This window comes from Nicotiana sylvestris, chromosome 2 (assembly GCF_000393655.2).
Source record: "Nicotiana sylvestris chromosome 2, ASM39365v2, whole genome shotgun sequence".
NCBI classification, from domain to species: domain Eukaryota; kingdom Viridiplantae; phylum Streptophyta; class Magnoliopsida; order Solanales; family Solanaceae; genus Nicotiana; species Nicotiana sylvestris.
Window position 1 is genome coordinate 111,851,293 of NC_091058.1, and position 19,282 is coordinate 111,870,574.

The 19,282-nt window shown below is 37.1% G+C and overlaps 2 protein-coding genes across 2 annotated transcripts; both read right to left on the reverse strand.

The window, feature by feature from the left end:
- Positions 1-417: 417 nt before the first annotated feature.
- Positions 418-2,140, reverse strand: LOC138885423 (uncharacterized). The gene is made up of 4 exons (XM_070166370.1): positions 1,734-2,140; positions 1,346-1,475; positions 1,006-1,235; positions 418-643 (listed from the first exon to the last, which is right to left on the reverse strand). The coding sequence occupies exons 1-4, from the start codon at positions 2,021-2,023 to the stop codon at positions 418-420; spliced, it is 876 nt and encodes a 291-aa protein (XP_070022471.1). The 5' UTR covers positions 2,024-2,140.
- Positions 2,141-2,227: 87 nt separating this feature from the next.
- On the reverse strand, positions 2,228-5,057 carry LOC104234825 (uncharacterized). Its single transcript, XM_070166371.1, has 8 exons — positions 4,182-5,057; positions 3,949-4,098; positions 3,755-3,853; positions 3,009-3,285; positions 2,743-2,925; positions 2,534-2,677; positions 2,303-2,449; positions 2,228-2,235 (listed from the first exon to the last, which is right to left on the reverse strand). The coding sequence occupies exons 1-8, from the start codon at positions 5,055-5,057 to the stop codon at positions 2,228-2,230; spliced, it is 1,884 nt and encodes a 627-aa protein (XP_070022472.1).
- Between the last annotated feature and the right edge of the window lie 14,225 nt (positions 5,058-19,282).

Here is a 19,282-nt window from a genome sequence, read left to right on the forward strand (position 1 = left end):
ACGTTAAGGACATAGGTCCTTAAGTTATTGTCCCATGTTAAAAACTTGAGGACTGTTTGTCATTAACTACAGGAGTCCTTAAATTTGAAATACAAGTTAAAAACGTAATGACTGTCTGTCCTTAACTTTGAATTTCAAGTTCAAAAGTTAAGGACATGAGGTCCTTAAGTTATAGTCCCATGTTAAAAACTTGAGGACTGTTTGTCATTAACTACAGGAGTCCTTAAGTTTGAAATACAAGTTAACTTTTGAAATTGTAATTTTGCATAGCTGTTACAAAAAATTACGCTATGCCAACAAAACAAAATATAAGTGCCTTTTCACAAATTTACAGAATATTTCAGAACTATCCTAAACTGGCATAATTCAGATGTCACCTTTACAGCAATTTTATACAAAAATAACACCACAATTTCTTTACAACTCCTTTGGACAGAATGTTTCATTTTCACTCTCATAATCATCACCAACATTTTCTGGTGGAGTATCATAACCAGAATTTCTTTTCCATTCACCATGTGCCCAAAGATTTGCAGCAAGTTCTTTTCGAAAGTCTTTTATGTCTTCGGGTTGGAATTGCTGCACGTCCTTTCCAATCATCAGCAACTCGACAAATTTGATCAGGAATGCACCACAATCAGTCCTAAGAGAAATGTAAGATATGCAGTGAATTAAACAATAAATCTTAAGTACATATAAATAATATAACAAATAATAACACGTACGATCCAGTTTGTGTGGTGATCTTTGCCACTGTATATCAAATTTGTTGAAGACATTCCCAAAAGACTTGTGATTTTTGTCAAACTGTGAGAACTTTAGCAAATGGGGGATCATGCATGCATACATTTGCATGTAGTTCATTCCTGCTTCATATGGCTCATTGTATATGAAATCATATACATCAATCTTTTTTTGATTCAAGTCCAATACTCCCAACAAAAAGTGTGTCACAACTTCATCATCTTCTGAAGGAAGCCGACATGGAAAAAAGATTTTGTCAACCTCAGTCCATGCAATTCCACATCTACGGTTGTCCCCCACACATATGGTGTCAGAAATAACTGATTATCACCAGCACACCAAAACTCATCACTAACATCTTCACTGAAATCTTTATACACAAGTGCCATATAATTATCAAAAAGAACATCAGTAGTTGTGCATCGAAAAGGATGATCGCAAGGGTGGTAGCATTCCTTCTTTCTCAGATAATAGAGAGCAATGTCAATATGCTTCATAAAAAGGCAAAAAATAAAACAAATCAATAACAAATCAGTCATAAAATAATGAAAAAATGATAAATTAATTATAGAAAAAATAAATGCCTTGTGAATTATCTAACCTTATCATCAAGAACAAATTTGCTATCTGAAAGCTCAAGGAAAAATATTTTGCTACTGATTTTTTGATGATACAATTTGTATGGTTTTTTCCTCAAACTATTATCATCAGCATATAAATCAATTTGTCCCCTGAAAATTTTGAAAATGTCAAGTTAGAGTTTTGAAAACTTTAATCTATAACTTAAGGACCAAGTATCCTTAGCTTTTGAATTTGATACTCAAACTTAAGGACTACATGTCCTTAGCTTATGAATTTTGAATTCAAACTTAAGGACAAGAAGTACTTAAGTTTTAAACTTGAATCTATAAGTTAAGGATAGTTAGTCCTAAAATTAGTCTTACAATCACAGAAGTTAAGGATGTAGTGAAACACATTAAGAGACTTACTCTTTTTTGCGACCTCTCCTTTTCTCCTTGCCCAACCACACAATGAATTTCTTCACTAATTTTTCATCTTCTTTGGCATAATGAAAAATACACCTACGAGTATAGGTTGATTTTATCCAACCTGAACTCTTCAGAGTATTTTGATTGTCTGCCTTGGAACTTACTGCTTTTCCTTCCTTATCAAAAGGAGATTTCAACTGCCAGCTTAACTTCTTGTTCCTTTTACCTCGACCAAGTTCTTCTTCAACATTTCCTTCACCCTCCATAGTCAAAGTCGCATCAATGTCCATTAGCTTACTTGGAGGAGTAGGAGTAAGAAGAGAAAATGACGGACCATCATAACCAATATTGTCTCTCTTTCTTTTCCTTCTATATTGGTTAATATTGTCATCATTGGTGTCCTCTTTGTTTTCCTCTGCTGGCGACAATATATATATATATATATATATATATATATATATATATATATATATATATATACATACATATTCATATTAGTTTTCTGCAACAGGTCAAATGAAGAGACAAAATTTCAATTGTACATATAATAATTAGGGCACAATCAGTACCTGTCTTCTCCACAGTACCTTCTTGTGTTTTTTCAAGAGACAACTCAGCTAAAATATTGTGTGCAGCATTTTCTTTTTCTTGCAATTCCACATTTTCTTTATCTTGCAGTTGTTCACCATGATCTTTAGATGCTTGTTGACAAGATTCTGCAAAAATATTTACAACAGCTAACATGTTAATAATCTTTAATTAAAACAAACATATATAAAATTAAAAAAGCACTGCCTAACCATTTGCAATATCCAAGATCATTCCAGCTACATCATCATCATCACATATTGCATCTATAGATTTGGAACCAATCTCACTTCTGCCTATGTCTTGAGATTGTAGTCCAGTTTTCTCTTGATGCTGCACTCCAGCTTCTTTGCTTGCTGCTTCAAAAGATACAATATATAATGAAATAAAGATACAATATATAGTGAAAATTTTATCTAACCTTGACTGGCACAAGTTTGAACTCCAAATTTTTCTTTGTATGACAGCGGTGTAGAGAGATCATACGTTCCTTCTAAGCATTTGCATACAATCTTGCTAACACTTGTCCCCAATGGACTTGTTAAATCCTCCTGTGATTGCAATCCACAAACTCTACAAATTTTCTCCGGCACTCCACAAACTTCTACATGCACATGCATAGTTTATATGTATTAATCTATTGAATATACATTTCAACGAAAATCAAAATCAAAATCTATAACTAACCTTTCCCAATATCAGTAACATTTTCAGTTTCATCATCTAGATGTGCATCTCTAAATTCTCTTTCATACTGACCCTCTGCATGCACATCCATATAATCACGTTCAACACCACCTGCATCTTGGTTGAATATGCCAGTACGCTCAGTAGCACGACAATGATCATCAACTCCATATTTTCTAATTGGAACACTAGATTCTCTATCTGTGTTCATCTGATCAGCTTTCCCAAACATGTTCATCAAAGTATCAAGCTTTGATCCTAGAGTTTTCTTTAAATCCTGAGAAAGCAACTAAGTTACAAAGAGAAGGACATGTTTAAAACTTAAGGACATGCATATTCAACTAAGTTACAAAAGTAAGGACAAGCAGTCCTTAAGTTTGAACTTAAAGTTCAAAACTTAAGGAAATGCAATCCTTAAGTTTGAACTCCAAGTTCAAAAGTTAAGGACAAGAAGTCCTTAACTTTGAATTCCAAGTTCAAAACTTAAGGACATAATGTCCTTAAGTTTCATTTCAAAGTTCAAAAGTAAGGACAGGCAGTCCTTAAGTTTGAACTTAAAGTTCAAAACTTAAGGAAATGCAATCCTTAAGTTTGAACTCCAAGTTCAAAAGTTAAGGACAAGAAGTCCTTAACTTTGAATTCCAAGTTCAAAACTTAAGGACATAATGTCCTTAAGTTTCATTTCAAAGTTCAAAAGTTAAGGACAAGAAGTCCTTATCTTTCAATTCGAAGTTCATTGAAATTACCTTGATTTCGTTCTCAATCTTTTTTTCTGATACAACAATTTTCTGATTAACTCTGGTAACTTCTGCTTGCAAATCCTTCTTAAAACTCTCTGATAATCTCTGAATCAAAAAACATAATATATAAAAAAAAGGTGTTCGTAAGCAAGAAATAATCAAATAAAAAACTAATACTATTCAAAGGCAGAAACACATACTCTAACAATTTCCTTAAGTACGCCTTCGTCAAATTGTGTGGAAGAAGACCTTGAGCCTTGATCTTGTGAAACTGGCTCCTCCACGCAAAGAGGCTGTGTATCTTCTTCTTCCACGGGAATAAAGGGTGACACCTCAATCAACTTAAACACCTATTATATAAGAAAAACTAAACATAAGTATACATAACTAAAACAAATAAACAAAAAAAGAGATAGTAATTACATTAACTTACTTTTTTATTATGGAAATATTTTCTACAAAGAGCATCAAATTGTGGAGACTTCATTTCAGAATAACATAACATTCGAGGATAACCAACTTCTTTGAAGTTCACAAATTGTTTCTCTTGGAAAATAGGAAGTACTTCCATAATCCAGACACAAAACGCAAAAGGAAAGCCAACTAAAGTGTAGCTATCAATATCTTTTTCTTTCTCTTTCTCCTTCTGAACATCATTCTCATTTGATTTCAAGCAACTCTTCAATGATTTTAATAGCGTCTCATAAGCAAGAGAGCCCCAGTTGAAGGAAGCGCAAAGTGCATCATCGTCAACAATTTTCATTATTTGCTCCGACACATTCCTATTTTTCCTCTTGCCCATCAAAACCGACTCAACAAAATAGAGTGTTGCCAACTTCAAAGCATCATCATCACTGCCAGCAAATGATGAAGTTGTACCATGTGGGCGACTAGAAATAAAACTATACAAATCAGCCAACTCAATTTTGTCCTTTCCAGGGAAATAGACTCTTAAAAGCCTATTCTCTTTCTCATTTAAACCTTTCATGTCAAGCGACGAATAAGACTTCAAACCAGTAATAATATGGAATGCATCACGAGTAAACTTAATATCGCGGTCAAATACCTTGAAGGTCATCGAATCAGGTTCATTACTAACAATTTCAGAAAGCAATACACAATGCATAAGTTTACCCGAGAATTTCACACTTTGTAATCTGAAGAAGTTGCCAAAAATGCTTTCCCTCAATTTCTTCCATTGGCTATTTGACAGAAAACTTTTAATTGTTTCCTTATATTGAAAATCTCCTTTCCAATATACCAGAAAATTACGCCAATCGTCAAAATCAAACAAATGATCGCCTTCCATTATAACACTAGAAAAGAAGGAAAAACAAACAAAGATTAGGACTTAACTTAAAATTTCAAGTTTAAAAGTTAAGCAAATACAATCCTTAACTTTAAATTTTAAGTGCAAACGTTAAAGAAATACAGTCCTTAACTTATACTTTCAACTTCCAAAGTTAAGGACACTTAGTCCTTAACTTCAAGTTTCATGTGCAAAAGTTAAGGACAATAAGTCCTTAACTTTAAATTGTAAATGCAAAGGTTAAGGAAATACAGTCCTTAACTTATACTTTCAACATCCAAAGTTAAGGACACTTAGTCCTTAACTTCAAGTTTCATGTGCAAAAGTTAAGGACAATCAGTCCTTAACTTTGAATTCCAACTACAAAATTTAATGTCGTTTCTTCCTTACATTTAATAAACACAGTTAACTGAAAATTCATAATCACAGTAAGCTTATGAATTTCTACAACTATTTTTATGAAATATACCTACATAATCAAATATATTGAATCAACCACAAACACATTTCAAATGTCACACACTAAAAATTTATCAAAAACAGAATCACACAAAATATACTACACTGAATCAACATATAATCCTAATTTTTGAAATTTCACACATACTTCACACGACATTGAACCAACTTACAAATAAAGAAAAACGAAGATGACGGAGAAGATGACGGAGAAGATGAAGGACAGAAAATGACGGAGAAGATGAAGATGAAGATGACGGAAGATGACGGAGAAGATGAAGGAGCAGAAGTTTAACTGAGATTGCAATTTGAATACGAGGAAGATGAAGAAACACAGAACTCTGAACGAATGAAATAAGGGTTCTCGTCGATTTTGGGATTATACAAGAAATAGAGAAAGGGTAATTGTGTCTTTTCCCCCTTAGTAGTTGCTATTTTTGATAAGCATTTTAAATAGTGGATAAAAATTAAATACACCCTTATTTAGTGGCTACTACATGCCATTTTCACAAATTCGTTTGATCCACTGCTGTCCCCATGGACTGGACCTGGTTAATAACATGATCTTATTGGGCTTTACACTAAGCTTTTTATTGTGGGCCAGATTTGAGAGTTTGTCTGGATTAGCTATTAGGAATTAAAATTTTTACATTTCTATACACTATTTGAAACTTTAAATTAGCGAGCACAGAGTAGCACTCTTTGTGGTGTTAATTTTGCAATAACTAGTAGTATATGATTTTAAGGGGTCGTTTGGTTTGAAGATTAGTTGTGCTGAGATTAGTTATGCTCAATTCTTGAAGAAGCAATTTAAAATTGATTTTTTTTTTGTTTTCCGATAAATGGGTATATTGAAATAAATTTTCTTCCTTTTAGTCCGACCTTCATATACAAGGTTTCCTTCCATAGATTGCCAAAAAAAACTAATATTTCTTACAAAAAAAAGAAGAATAAGAAGGTAATAAAGTCGAGCTTAGGCAAATAAAAAACAAAAAAGTTCCAATTCAACTCAATATCATATTGAATAAACGTTATAAAATTACATACGACACGTCAAAAAAAAAGTATAGCCATTGAGTTTTGAATTATAAGGTACTAATAAAGAATAGGAGTCATTATTAGTGAATTGACTTTTTTTAAGTTATATTTGATCCAAAACAATTTTTAGTCTTATTTAGTAATCTTGCCAGGTACAGAGAAGATTTTAAGTGCAAACTTGATTTTCTATAACCATCAGATTTTTTTTGTTTATCAGAAGTTAAATTTGTTGTCTAAAAGCATTTTGGGTCAACTTAAAATCTTCTTATTTGGTTTCAAGAACATAGCTCAGTTTTGAAGAAGAGAGATAGTTGGGCTTAAATATTTGGGGTCTGTTGGGCTCGTTTCTGATCTGTTTTCTTTGTTTATGGAAAAGAGACTAAAACATTGAATAGGTAAATAAGGGGCATTTGCATCTATGCTCAGTTTTTGAGCTATCTTTAAACTTATACCCGCTTTGCAAAAAAAGATGCAAGCTCTAATAATTCGAAATATTTATAAACCTATTAATTAGGAGACTGGAGAACTAATTTAATTTGTAGATATTGGGGTCAAATATTAAGTTACAGAAGGAAATATTTTTACTATATGAGATATGGTACTAAATAAGTGGTTAGTGGCTAAATTTTTAAACTATACTTATATAGTTGATTTTGGTTATTTATTAAATAAATCGGAGTGGGCTAAGCCCATTATCTTATAGCTGCACGTTTTTAGTGACCTAAAGAGTAGAAAATTTGGATAATTAGTTCCTTGCTCTTAATGAAACAAAGAGGCAAAATACTCAGAGAAGATTCGTATTGAGGAAACTAGCGGTGGTATCGTAAGACGCTAAGTGGCTAGCTTTTATAGTGCATGTATGTCGATTTGTTCACTTGTGTATATAAAAAAAAAATTATCCTACACATTCGTTTGGGTAAAGAAGTGTAATGGTGGTTCAATACCAAGCCATGATATGATATTAATTAGGGGATACAATGATTACACAATGAAGGGCAATTCTTTAGAAGTAAAAGTTAGAGAAATTAGCCGTGCATATGTGTGAATTTTCGTTACTGTTCAAACTCTCCTTACAGTGCATCAATTTTTAATTATTTTACAAACCTTAGGATTTTTGTTATAATAGGTGTCAATCACTCTGTAATGATTAGTAGGATAGATTCACTGGGAAAAAAAAAGGAAGAAGGAATATTATGTACATTATTGTTATTTCAGTTTCAATTTATGCACACGATTAAGGAAATTGAACAGATAATGGAATAAAGATAAACCATATAAATACCTTTATTTAAAAGATTTGGACTAATTTAAATTACTCATATGTGGGTAAATATAAATTTGCAAATTAAGAGTCAAACATGAAACCTCGAGGGTTGGGTATTCTAAAATAGCTATGAATTAGCCTAAATAAAAAAATTAACATGAGATCGATATTATGTAATTATAGATTGATCGGAGGAATTTGTACGAGTTGCTTGAGGTGAAGCAGTTGGTATTTCGACACGAGTACTGTGAGTAGTGATCTTACCACAATTTGTGTTTTCATAACCTGCATGGTTTATATATGATTTTGAAAATAAATGTGTTACCGATGCTTCGAAATTGCATGTGGGACAAGTCCTTTACTTGATATGGTACCGAATAATCTAAACGTTTTTACCGTTACTTGAGATGTTACAGTTATTTAAATTATTCTCACTGTTACTAGACATGCTTTACTGTTACTTGAGACATGATTACCGTTACCAAAATAAAATTTCAAGATTTGATAAGAAACGATATGCCCTTTATTATTTTAAAAATGCTTTTGTACGAGTATTTATTGTTTACAAGAAAGAGTATAAATGGGAGGAGACTTTGAAGGATCCCGTAGCTAACTGCGGGTTCGTTAGACCTGGTGCACCTTGTATTTACCGATTACAGAGTACAGTTATAGCCCTCGCTAGTGGGAAGGTAGAACTAGCATACTGTTACCGATTTCCCTCGAGTAGGGACTACCGTTATATTTGACTTCTTGCGAAGAAGTCCACAGTTATACCTGTGAGCACGTGATTTTTGTTTACACGACAATTACTCCAAAAGAAATCAAAAAAATAAAATAAATTGTCTTGTTGTACAATTTTTAGAATTTGCGTGTCATTTTTGATAGTTATTTGTAGTTTTTGTCTGTGATTGTTTAGTTTTATCAATTAAAAAATACAAAATATATGTCGCGTGTAAATTTGGGATCTTGTTCTACTATTAGGAATTAATTAAATCGTATTTGGTTTTTTGAATGAATAAAAAGTCACAAAAATATTATCTTTGGTAATTTTGTCATTTTTATCATTAAAGGTTGATTTTTGTTTAATTAATATATGATATTGTGTGTTAATTATTACTAAAAATCAATTAATGTCTTGTGATATAATTTTAATTTTTTTAGGATTTTTTGCAAATTCGGATTTTAATTAGAAATAGGAAAAGAAAAGAAATAAGTTTAAATTGGACAAAATCGGAATTGGGCTCGTTTTAAAACCCAAAGATCAGGCCCAAACGCATTAGTCCAATCCGTCCCCAGATACAAAAATAACGACGCCGTTTTGGCACCCTCCATCTGAACCGTTGGTCAAACAGATCCAACGGTCCAGTTCAGGTCTCTCATTAATCCAAACGACGCCGTTTAGGCATGACCAATCAGAGCCGTTCATCCCATCCAATCCAACGGCTCCAGACTTTCCAGATACCCGACCCACTGATACCCGGATTGACCCATTCCCAGCATTAAACCAAACGACGTCGTCTCTTTAAGTTGAGAGATCAAGGCCGTTGATCATCAATGATCCAACGGCCAAAATTCAACCCCCGTCCCGTATATAAACATTCCCCTCTCACCCCCGCGCCCTAAGCCAGACCCCTCCTCCCTCATCTCCGTCTCTTTCAGAGACTGAACCCAAGCACCCTTAGAACCCTAGCGCCGCCCCTCCTTTCCCTCACCATAAGCCCGGCGGCAACGATGTCGGTGACCACCAGACTAACACCCCTAGAACACCTCGACCCCCTGGACACGGATCTACAAACAGTTGGTCTCGAATCTTCATTTGAAGATTCGAGCCGGACCTCAGCCTATGCCGATCCACCCAAAATCCGTACCAGTTACCCCGTGACCTCCCTCATGACCAAACTAAGCTTGGTTTGGTCCGAATCTAACCAGAAAACCCCAAGTCCCAAATCAGCCCCAAGAACACTAGAAATCCAGAATTTGAGGGTTTTGTCCAATTAAACGAAGGGGTTGGGGTCTAATAGACCTTAATCGAAGTGTTCTCAGTTGAGACGGGTTCGTCTGATTTTCATTTTTCTTAAGGTATTTTTTCTTTTCCTTGTCAGTTCCATGTTGTTTTCTGTTGATGTTTGTTTATGTGTTTAAATGTCAGTTGATTTGTTTTCATTTTTGTGGCGACTATTCTGTCCACCTTGCCCGGACCTGTTATTTGGTCGAATTTTTTTCTATTTCACTGATGAGTGTGTGTGTTTAAACTATATAATCGATTGAAATAAGTTTGATCGATTAATTAGTTTCCAGGGCAATTCTTTGTTTTTGACAGTACAACTTGAATCACCTGTTTAATACTGTTAGATCCTGATCATTGGTTCTGATTGTATGTGTTGTAATTCGCGTAGTCGATTCGATATATGTCGTCAATTAGTTTCAGTTTGGAATGGTAGTAATATAACTCATGCTATTTAATTGGATTTACTGAGGCATTGTTGAATCAGCTGAGAATTGATTATCACTGTGTGTTAGTCTGTTAGTTGAATCAAAAATCACTTAAGGATTTGTTATAGCTGTAGTTTTGATATAGATCCCAGAGTTTAGTTTTAAATTGATATGAAATTGCTGGCATGTTTACTCATTTTAGACCTTGGGCAGCATGTGCATTGTAGTTTTTAATGAATTAAAGTAGAATGGACAGCATGTGCTGTCAGGACATACTCATGATGCCCATACTTGCTTAATTTAATAAAGGATAAACCATTTTAACAATGAAAAGAGGGTTGTCAGGGGGAATCTCATGGGGAATGCTTTTCTTTTAAGTTTAAGTGGAAAAACAGATGCTTTTCTTTTAAGTTGGAGTGGAAAAATAGAAGGGTCACATGGGGGGAAGGAAGTCAGTTTTTGGCTATAAAAAGGGAAGGGTTCCAGGGGATTATGGGTCGAGAAAAAAGCAAGAGTTTAAAACCAGAAAAAAGGATATAGAGAGAGTGCAGGGAGGACTAGGAAGAGGAGATAGAATAGAGATATCACTTGAGACTTAAAAGAGTTTTAAAAATAGTTGACTACCAAAACAACAGAAAGACTATTCCATTGAATTTTTCGATTCAGTTTCGAGTTTAGTAGATGAAGTCGACATCTCAGTTTGATTTCAATTTGCATGAACTTCTTCTGCGATCTATTAGTTCAGCTTTGGTTTAAGTTCAAGTTCAGTTGAGTCTTTCGGGTGTTGATTGTGCTGTTGGGTTTTAACAAAACATTCCGGGTTGCCTTTGAGTGTATCTCTGGGGTATTTGTGCGGTTGAAATTGCTGTGTTGTTGTTCGTTTGCCACTTTTACTCTACTGACCCTTCTTCTTCTTCAATTGTAAGCACTTCCAGGTACATACTTCTGAAACCATGTGTTGTTAAAAGCTTGAAGTTGAAGTAAAAATAAAGAAATGAACGTCGCCTGCTTCATAGTATTGTGTTCAAAATATAGCAATAGGTTGAATGATAGTTAGCCTGTATTTGTTTAAGCTCATTCTGACTGCATTTATTCTGTATGAATTGGAACGTACCCTAACTGATATGGACTGTTAAATAGTATGCTGTTAGATCAGACGTATCTCCATGTGCATAACGATTTAGTCTGATATAGTGATGACAGTATAACGTAGAATCATGGCAAGCATCTGTATGTACTCCTGTTTGGATCTTTGAACTGTCAAACTTGTTATATCCGGTCCAATTTGATTTCAAGAAAAACGTATCCCAAACAAATTTTCATATTGTGTTATGTTAGTACCAACGGGTTAGCCATGTATGTCAACTCTCTTGTTGGATTCCTTGTTTCAACATATGTCTAATAAGGTAGATTAATAATTAATATTGGCATCGGCCCATCATTTAAACGAAGTGGCTATTAATATGATCAGCAGGTTTTTACATATTTTGAAGCACGAAACAACGCAACAATTTTAAGAACACTAATCTAATAGGCATGAGTTTGGTAAGATGATTTGGCGTTTAGATCTAATAAACTCCCGAATAAGCATTAATAATTAAGGTTAATTTCAGCGCTAATAGTCGCGAACAATTATTCGTTTGTTCCTATAATTATGAGGAGTTAATCTAGCTATAGGATAATTAATCACGTTCGAATATATTATTTTATCGTTCTCGATTTTGTTTATAATTCCTAGTAATGTTCCTTTCCGTTAACGTTCGTCTCAATCTAGCATTTAATATGTTACGCCTCTTTTAAGCCTATAACGGGTTAGGATTTTCTCTCATTTATTTTAGAAACGAATTTAATAGAAATGTAGTCGCTTTAGAATATCCTTAAAAATAAATGAGACGAGCCTTGCCAAATAAAACGCACAAATTGCGGGGCCCTCGTAAATGTATATATTAAATACTTAGAATTTGGGAGGGTCCGTTTAGCGGATTTTACGGCTTTTCCCCAAAGATAATAACGTGTTATACTCTTTAGGCGCGATTTAATTAAATTACATTCTTAAATTCGGGTGCGCATTTATGTGACCCAAATCCAAATCTCAACGGAGTCGGAATGTATTAACGACCACGGGCGCATTGATTGTGACGTGGTTCGAAATACATTTTCACGATGTTGTAATTCCATAAAAAATAAATAATAATAAAAGCGGTTTTAAACCTAATAAAAGCACACAAGGTATAACATGTATTAAATCAGATATTTAGCCATTATAACAATTTAAGCGACCGTGCTAGAACCACGGGATTTGGGGGTGCCTAATACCTTCCCTCGGGTCAACAGAATTCCTTACTTAGAATTTCTGGTTCGCAGACTTCATTTGGAGAGTCGAATATTTTCCTCGAATTGGGATTCAAGATAAACCGGTGACTTGGGACACCAAAAGCCAAACCTTTCCCAAGTGGCGACTCTAAATTAAATAAATAATCTCATTTCGAATATTATCACTTAAATTGGAAAAACTCCCTCACACATTTATCCTTCGGGGTAGGCGCACAAAAAGGAGGTGTGACAATACCGATTACATGATTCGTTCATTGAAACCTCCCAAAATGTGAACACTGATATTATACAGTGGGTACCTGTCACACCTCCTTTTTGCACGCCTACCCCGAAGGATAAATGTGTGAGGGAGTTTTTCCAATTTAAGTGACAATATTCGAAATGGGGTTAGTTTATTTATTTCAGAGTCGCCACTTGGAATATTTTAATTGGCGTTCCAAGTCACCGGTTTATTTAAATCCCAAATCGAGGAAATTCGACTTTCCTTTTGAAGTCTGCGAACCAGAAATTCTAAGTAAGGAATTCTATTAACCCGGGAGAAGGTGTTAGGCATTCCCGTGTTCCGTGGTTCTAGCACGGTCGCTCAACTGTTATATTTGGCCTATTTACTTTATTTTAATCCACGTTTTAGCCTGTGGTGCAATTTTAACTTTATAACCGCTTTTATTTAAATATATTTTTTGGGAAGATTCAACGTCATCTAAAACACATCTTGAACCACGTCACATAAATGCACCCGCGGTCCACGACACATTTTATTTAACATTATTGAGATTTGGATTTGGGTCACATAAATGCACACCCGAATTTAGGAAAGTAATTTAAATTACGCGCCTAAAGCAACTATGCATTTTTAAATTTGCGAGGGCCATGGAAATTCAATTGAGGGCGCACCTCGATTTCTAAAGAGTTGATATTAATTATATGAGGGTCATGTGTTATTTAATGAAAACGATACCAAAATTATTAGCTCAAAATCTTAAATCAATGAACTGTTGGTTTGTCTCTAATTAAATTATCCATGTAGCAGTACCAAAATTGTCTCATTAGATATTATCCAAAACATGACAACCAGGAGGAATTCACATATGAAATATTTAAAGCATGATTCAATATTTGACCACATAAAGGTAAACCACCCACAATACTAATATTGGTTATAACCAAGAAATTCAAACTATTCTTACGTGATTGTATACCAAATAAGGTTATGTATCATTTATTTACATTCGGAAATATCTATTTTACTATGTGCTCCATGAATTGTCTTAAAAATCAGCTACCTACTTATTTGGTTCACTTCAAAATCGCAAGATGCTCTGTCACTTAGTATTCACAACAAAGTCATGGAAAAGTTCATCACAACAAAGAATTAAAAATTATTCAAAGCTTTCTCATCACAGATGGATTAATAGAATCCAAACAAACACATGGAAAAGGATTTAATGGCAAACGAAAATTTTAAAACAAAACAAAAAAAAACACTAAGGAATTCAAATAGCAAGGGTAAGAATGAACCTTAATATTCAGTAAATAAACTTCTTCAATAGATGAAAACACGAAGCTCCCGACGTCGACAAACTATATGAATTCCAAAGATTACAACCCCAATAAAAAGTCAAACAAGATCCGCGACATGAGCACTCGAACAAAGACCTCGACGGAACCTCCGATTTTGGTGATTTTGGAATTGTTTGCAGCTGGTTCTGCTGCTGGTTCGATGGCTGAAGAAGTAGTGTGTTTCCGCTGCAATTTTGATGTTGTTTTGAGGCTTAAATTGGAGGTTGTTTTGGACATGGGTTTTGGGACGACACAACTGGTTTTAAAGCTGCATTAATGGAGATTTTCGGACTGGTTTTAATGGTGAAAAAGTCATTATTTTCTGGTTTGAGAAGAAAGAAGAAGGAGATACGTTGGAGAGGGGGTGTTCTGCCCGTGTATATCCACGGTATATCGAGTGTATATCGAATGTATATTCTGTCCGCATTTTGGGAGGGTCGGTGTCTTTGGAGAGAAAATAGGTAGAGGAGAGAGTTGGTGAGGGGGGTTCTCCTCCAGATGACCGTGTGTGTGTATGTTTTTAGTAGAGAGCATGAGGGAAAAGAGAGTGGGGAACGTGTGAGGGGAACAAGCATGAGGGACAAGGGAAAGTGGAATGAGGAATAAATGAGAGTGGGGGGACCAGCGTGGGGGACAAGGAGTGGGGGAATAAAGAAAAGTGGGGTAGGGAATAATTTGTAAGTGGAAAATGTAGGGAAATGGGAAGTAAGTGGGAAAAGTGAGAAAAGAATTCAAACATGGTCAAAAATTAGGTGTTAACAACTGCTCCTCTTTGCTCTGAAACACGAAGAGCTTTCGGGCAAAGATAAAGTGAACCGTGTGACTAATTTTTGACCATATCATTATTCAAAAGAGGAAGAAAAAATAAAGGAAAGGCGTAATCGAGTCCTGGTTTTGGACGGCCTACATATCCCGGGTTATAAGGGAATCATGTCAGGTGTAGTTCAGAAGTGAATGAAGGTGATGGAGTGTCGAGGTTGAGAGCCAAGCGAGGTGCCGTCGAGGTTCCGGTCCGCAGTCCCGTTTATTACATCAAATCAAAATTAAAAAGATTAACTAAGCCTATCAACTACGAGTTACAAGATTCCTATCTATAAATCTCTTGAAGCTTGATCTTGAGTCTTGGCTAGGTCTTGTTGCAGACTCCGATCTGAATCTTGATGCTTGTTAGTTGTAGGTATTGATTCTTTCCTCAGCTTGGATCAAGGCGGGACATGCGAAAACTTGTAACTTCAAACGTATCTTGAGCAGTCCGCATCTTTCTCCACTTCAATATTATGAATTCACTTTTTTTTGTTCTTTTCTTCTTTTCTTTATTCTGGACTGAGATTCATTCCATCAGTCATCTTGTACCTTGTGTTTCGAGGGCAACCTGCTCAAACATCAAAACAAACAAACAAACAAACAAACAAACGAAATTTTCTGCCCCAGTTTTCACTAGAAAAATTTCGTGAGTTAATTGCCATAAAAATCTATAGAATTGATGAGGGGATTGGAAACCTCAAGCCTAAAAGGCGCAACTCAGGGATTGGGGCCCTAATGTGTGCAAAAGGCAAAATGCTCAAATCAGGGATTGGAGCCCTAATATTGGCTAAAAAAGGAAAACCGCTCGACTCTGGGATTGGAGCCCTAATGTCGGCTAAAGAAGACTTGCTCAACTCAGGGATTTGAGCCCTAATGTCGGCTAAAAGAAAATCGCTCAACTCAGGGATTGGAGCCCTAATGTTGGCTAAAGGAAACTTGCTCAACTCAAGGATTGGAGCCCTAATGTCGGCTAAAGGAGACTCGCTCAACTCAGGGATTGGAGCCCTAATGTCGGCTAAAGAAAAATTGCTCAACTCAGTGATTGGAGCCCTAATGTCGGCTAAAGAAAAATTGCTCAACTCAGGGATTGGAGCCCTAATGTCGGCTAAAAGAAAATTGCTCAACTCAGGGATTGGAGCCCTAATGTCGGCTAAAGGAAACTCGCTCAACTTAGGGATTGGAGCCCTAAATTGGGAGGATTGCCAGGTTATGCCAGAAAACTGACCGGGTTATGCCGGGAGAAAAGGAAAAAGGGCTCCTGAGTTATGCCAGGGAGGTTCACGGGTTATGCCGTGAAGAAAAGAGGTCCTCGGGTTATGCCGGGGAGGAAAGAAAAAGGGGCCCTGGGTTATGCCAGGGAGGTCCACGGGTTATGCCGAAAAAACGGGAAAGAGTCCTCGGGTTATGCCGGAAAAGGGCAAGAGTCCTCGGGTTATGCCGGGGAAGTCATCGGGTTATGCCAGAAAAGGGAAAGAATCCTCGGGTTATGCCGGGGAAGTCATCGGGTTATGCCGAAAAAGAGTCCTCGGGTTATGTCGGGGAAGTCATCAGGTTATGCCGGAAAAAGGAAAGAGTCCTCGGGTTATGCCGGCGAGTCATCGGGTTATGCTGAAAAAGGGAAAGAGTCCTAGGGTTATGCCGGGGAAGTCATCGGGTTATGCCGGAAAGGGAAAGAGTCCTCGGGTTATGCCGGGGAAGTCATCGGGTTGTGCTGGAAAAGGGAAAGAGTCCTCGGGTTATGCCGGGGAAGTCATCGGGTTGTGCCGGAAAAGGGAAAGAGTCCTCGGGTTATGCCGGGGAAGTCATCGGGTTATGCTGAAAAAGGGAAAGAGTCCTTGGGTTATGCCGGGGAGTCATCGGGTTATGCTGAAAAAGGGAAAGAGTCCTCGGGTTATGCCGAAAAAAGGAAAGAGTCCTCGGGTTATGCCGGAAAAGTCATCGGGTTATGCCGGAAAGGGAAAGAGTCCACGAGTTATGTCGGGGAAGTCAACGGGTTATGCCGAAAAAGGGAAAGAGTCCCCGGGTTATGCCGGGGAAGTCATCGGGTTATGCCGGAAAAGGGAAAGAGTCCTCGGGTTATGCCGGGGAGTTATCGGGTTATGCCGAAAAAGGGAAAGAGTCTTCGGGTTATGCCGGGGAAGGGAAAGAGTCCTCGGGTTATGCCGGGAAAGTCATCGGGTTATGCCAGAAAAGGGAAAGAGTCCTCGGGTTATGCCGGGGAGTCATCGGGTTATGCCGAAAAGGGAAAGAGTCATCGGGTTATGCCGGGGAAGTCATCGGGTTATGCCGGAAGGAAAGAGTCCTCGGGTTATGCCGGGGAAGTCATCGGGTTATGCCGGTAAAAGGAAAGAGCCCTCGAGTTATGCCGGGGAAGTCATCGGGTTATGCCGAAAAAGGGAAAAAGTCCTCGGGTTATGTTGGGGAGTCATCGGGTTATGCCGAAAAGGGAATGAGTCATCGGGTTATGCCGGGGAAGTCATCGGGTTATGCCGGAAAAGGGAAAGAGTCCTCGGGTTATGCCGGGGAAGTCATCGGGTTATGCCGGAAAAAAGGAAAAAGGTCCCTGGGTGATGCCAGGGAGGCCCACGGGTTATGCCGGGAATCAACTAGGGAATGAGACCCTTTTTAAGAAAAATGAGTAAAAATGTAGGAAAGAATTGGGAGGAGACCTCCCTTTTGGGTTGATTATTGCAGCATAGTTATTTCTAACCCTTGCGCATTTCCTTTTGGCTGCACCTGCCTTTTGCATGGTTGCACCTGCTTCTTGTGCGGTTTGTGCATTTTTTTTCTTTTGGTTGCACCTGCTTCTTGCACAGTTGCTTTGGATTGCACCTGTTTCAATTTTTCAAACAAAGAACAATTGTTAGTTTGAAACTGTGGTTGGTTTTGTGGCCTTCATTATTTTTCTTGGTCCCAGCCTCATTTCTGTTGAGAAACTTCGCCATTGATTGGCTTCAAAGGTGATCCCTTTTCAAACTGATAAGACTCAGATTTCAGGATTTCATGATGATTCGCCCGTGTAAGGCTTTGGTTCTTCCATCTCACTCTTCTTGGGGATTTGGAGGTAATCAAACGTCATGATCAGTCGGGATTGGACTGACGCATCACTGAGGTTGGGTATTTTCTTCACCTCTTGCCGGACGGAGCTCTGTTAAACCGGTCCTGCCACCTTTTCTTTCTAACACATTTTGGAATTTAGGGTTAAGCCGAAAGGGATTCAAGGAAATATAAACAAAGAGTGGAAAAAACAAATTTAAAAGAGAAACGTCCCTGTCGGGGGAAAAGAAGGACTTATCTGAGGTGCATGCTGGCTTCAAACTGACATGACACGCTTTTTGGACTGGATGCCTGAACCTCACGAACTTGCATTTTCTCATGAACCAAAACAGATCTATGTTTCCCAACCAGGGAACCTTGCCAGAACTTTCTGTGGTGAAATCATCTTTTCGGCCGACAGCGCCCTTTGCGGGTTTTCGCTAGTCGACCTCTCTCATTTCTCTTCTCACCGTCGCCCGATAGTACCTTTTGCGGGTTTTCACTAAACGGACTCTCTCATTCTTGGTTTATCTACTCACGTTGCCTCATGGTGCCCGAAGGTTTTCACCGACAAGACTCTCTCATTTTATTTCTCTCAATTTTAGAATGCATCGGCCTCCAACCATGATATTTCTTGGTTTCCCCCGCCTTTGGCAATTGATCCGAAGGACTTGTACTTGGTTTTTGGTAAAAATAATTGTGGATGAAATTACAACTTCGGAACCATTTGGTGTGCCCGTGGTTGAACCATGATAACATCTGCCCCAGTTTCAACTTCAGGGAAAATTGGATTTTTGTTTTGGTGTGACTGAACCCCAGATAGAGGCTACCTACGTATCCTTTCGGAATCAAGTCAGAATGTAGTTCAAGCAAATCATTTGTGTGTGTTTTTTTTTCGGAGTATCAGGGAATTTTTGATCCTCAAACCTAACTGCAATGGCTGGTCGCGAGGGACTTAACCTTTCCAACTTTATTTTACCTTTGTAGGCCTTTCTTTTCTGTCTTCTTTCTTCCAACTTCAATTTTAGAGTATTTGGGGGTACCTTGGTTTCTTCAACTTCGCTGAGGCGATTAGCCACGTGAAACTCAACCCTTTCAACTTCAACTGCCTTTATAGGCGCTTTAATTTGATTTTCTCCTTCCAAGAGTTTTGATTCCTGAGCATCGGCTGCCATGGCCAGTCGAGGTCGTCTTGATGCCCCTGCTGAGGCTGGGTGCCTTTTGCACATTAGCGTGTATCAAACGAAAGCCCTATAAATCAGTCTTGCCATCCTTTCTTTGTCTTGGTTTTGGAACA

Bases quoted from the DNA above. Each gene is read 5' to 3' on its own strand.
- LOC138885423 (XM_070166370.1), bottom strand. From the start codon at position 2,023: ATGGACATTGATGCGACTTTGACTATGGAGGGTGAAGGAAATGTTGAA. The intron at 1,476-1,733 runs GTAAGTCTCTTA...CAAAATTTTCAG, and splicing joins AGGAGAGGTCGCAAAAAAGA to GGGACAAATTGATTTATATG. The intron at 1,236-1,345 runs GTTAGATAATTC...CTTTTTATGAAG, and splicing joins AATTTGTTCTTGATGATAAG to CATATTGACATTGCTCTCTA.
- LOC104234825 (XM_070166371.1), bottom strand. From the start codon at position 5,057: ATGGAAGGCGATCATTTGTTTGATTTTGACGATTGGCGTAATTTTCTG. The intron at 3,854-3,948 runs GTATGTGTTTCT...TTTTTGATTCAG, and splicing joins TACTTAAGGAAATTGTTAGA to AGATTATCAGAGAGTTTTAA. The intron at 2,678-2,742 runs GTTAGATAAAAT...CTTTTGAAGCAG, and splicing joins TCAAACTTGTGCCAGTCAAG to CAAGCAAAGAAGCTGGAGTG.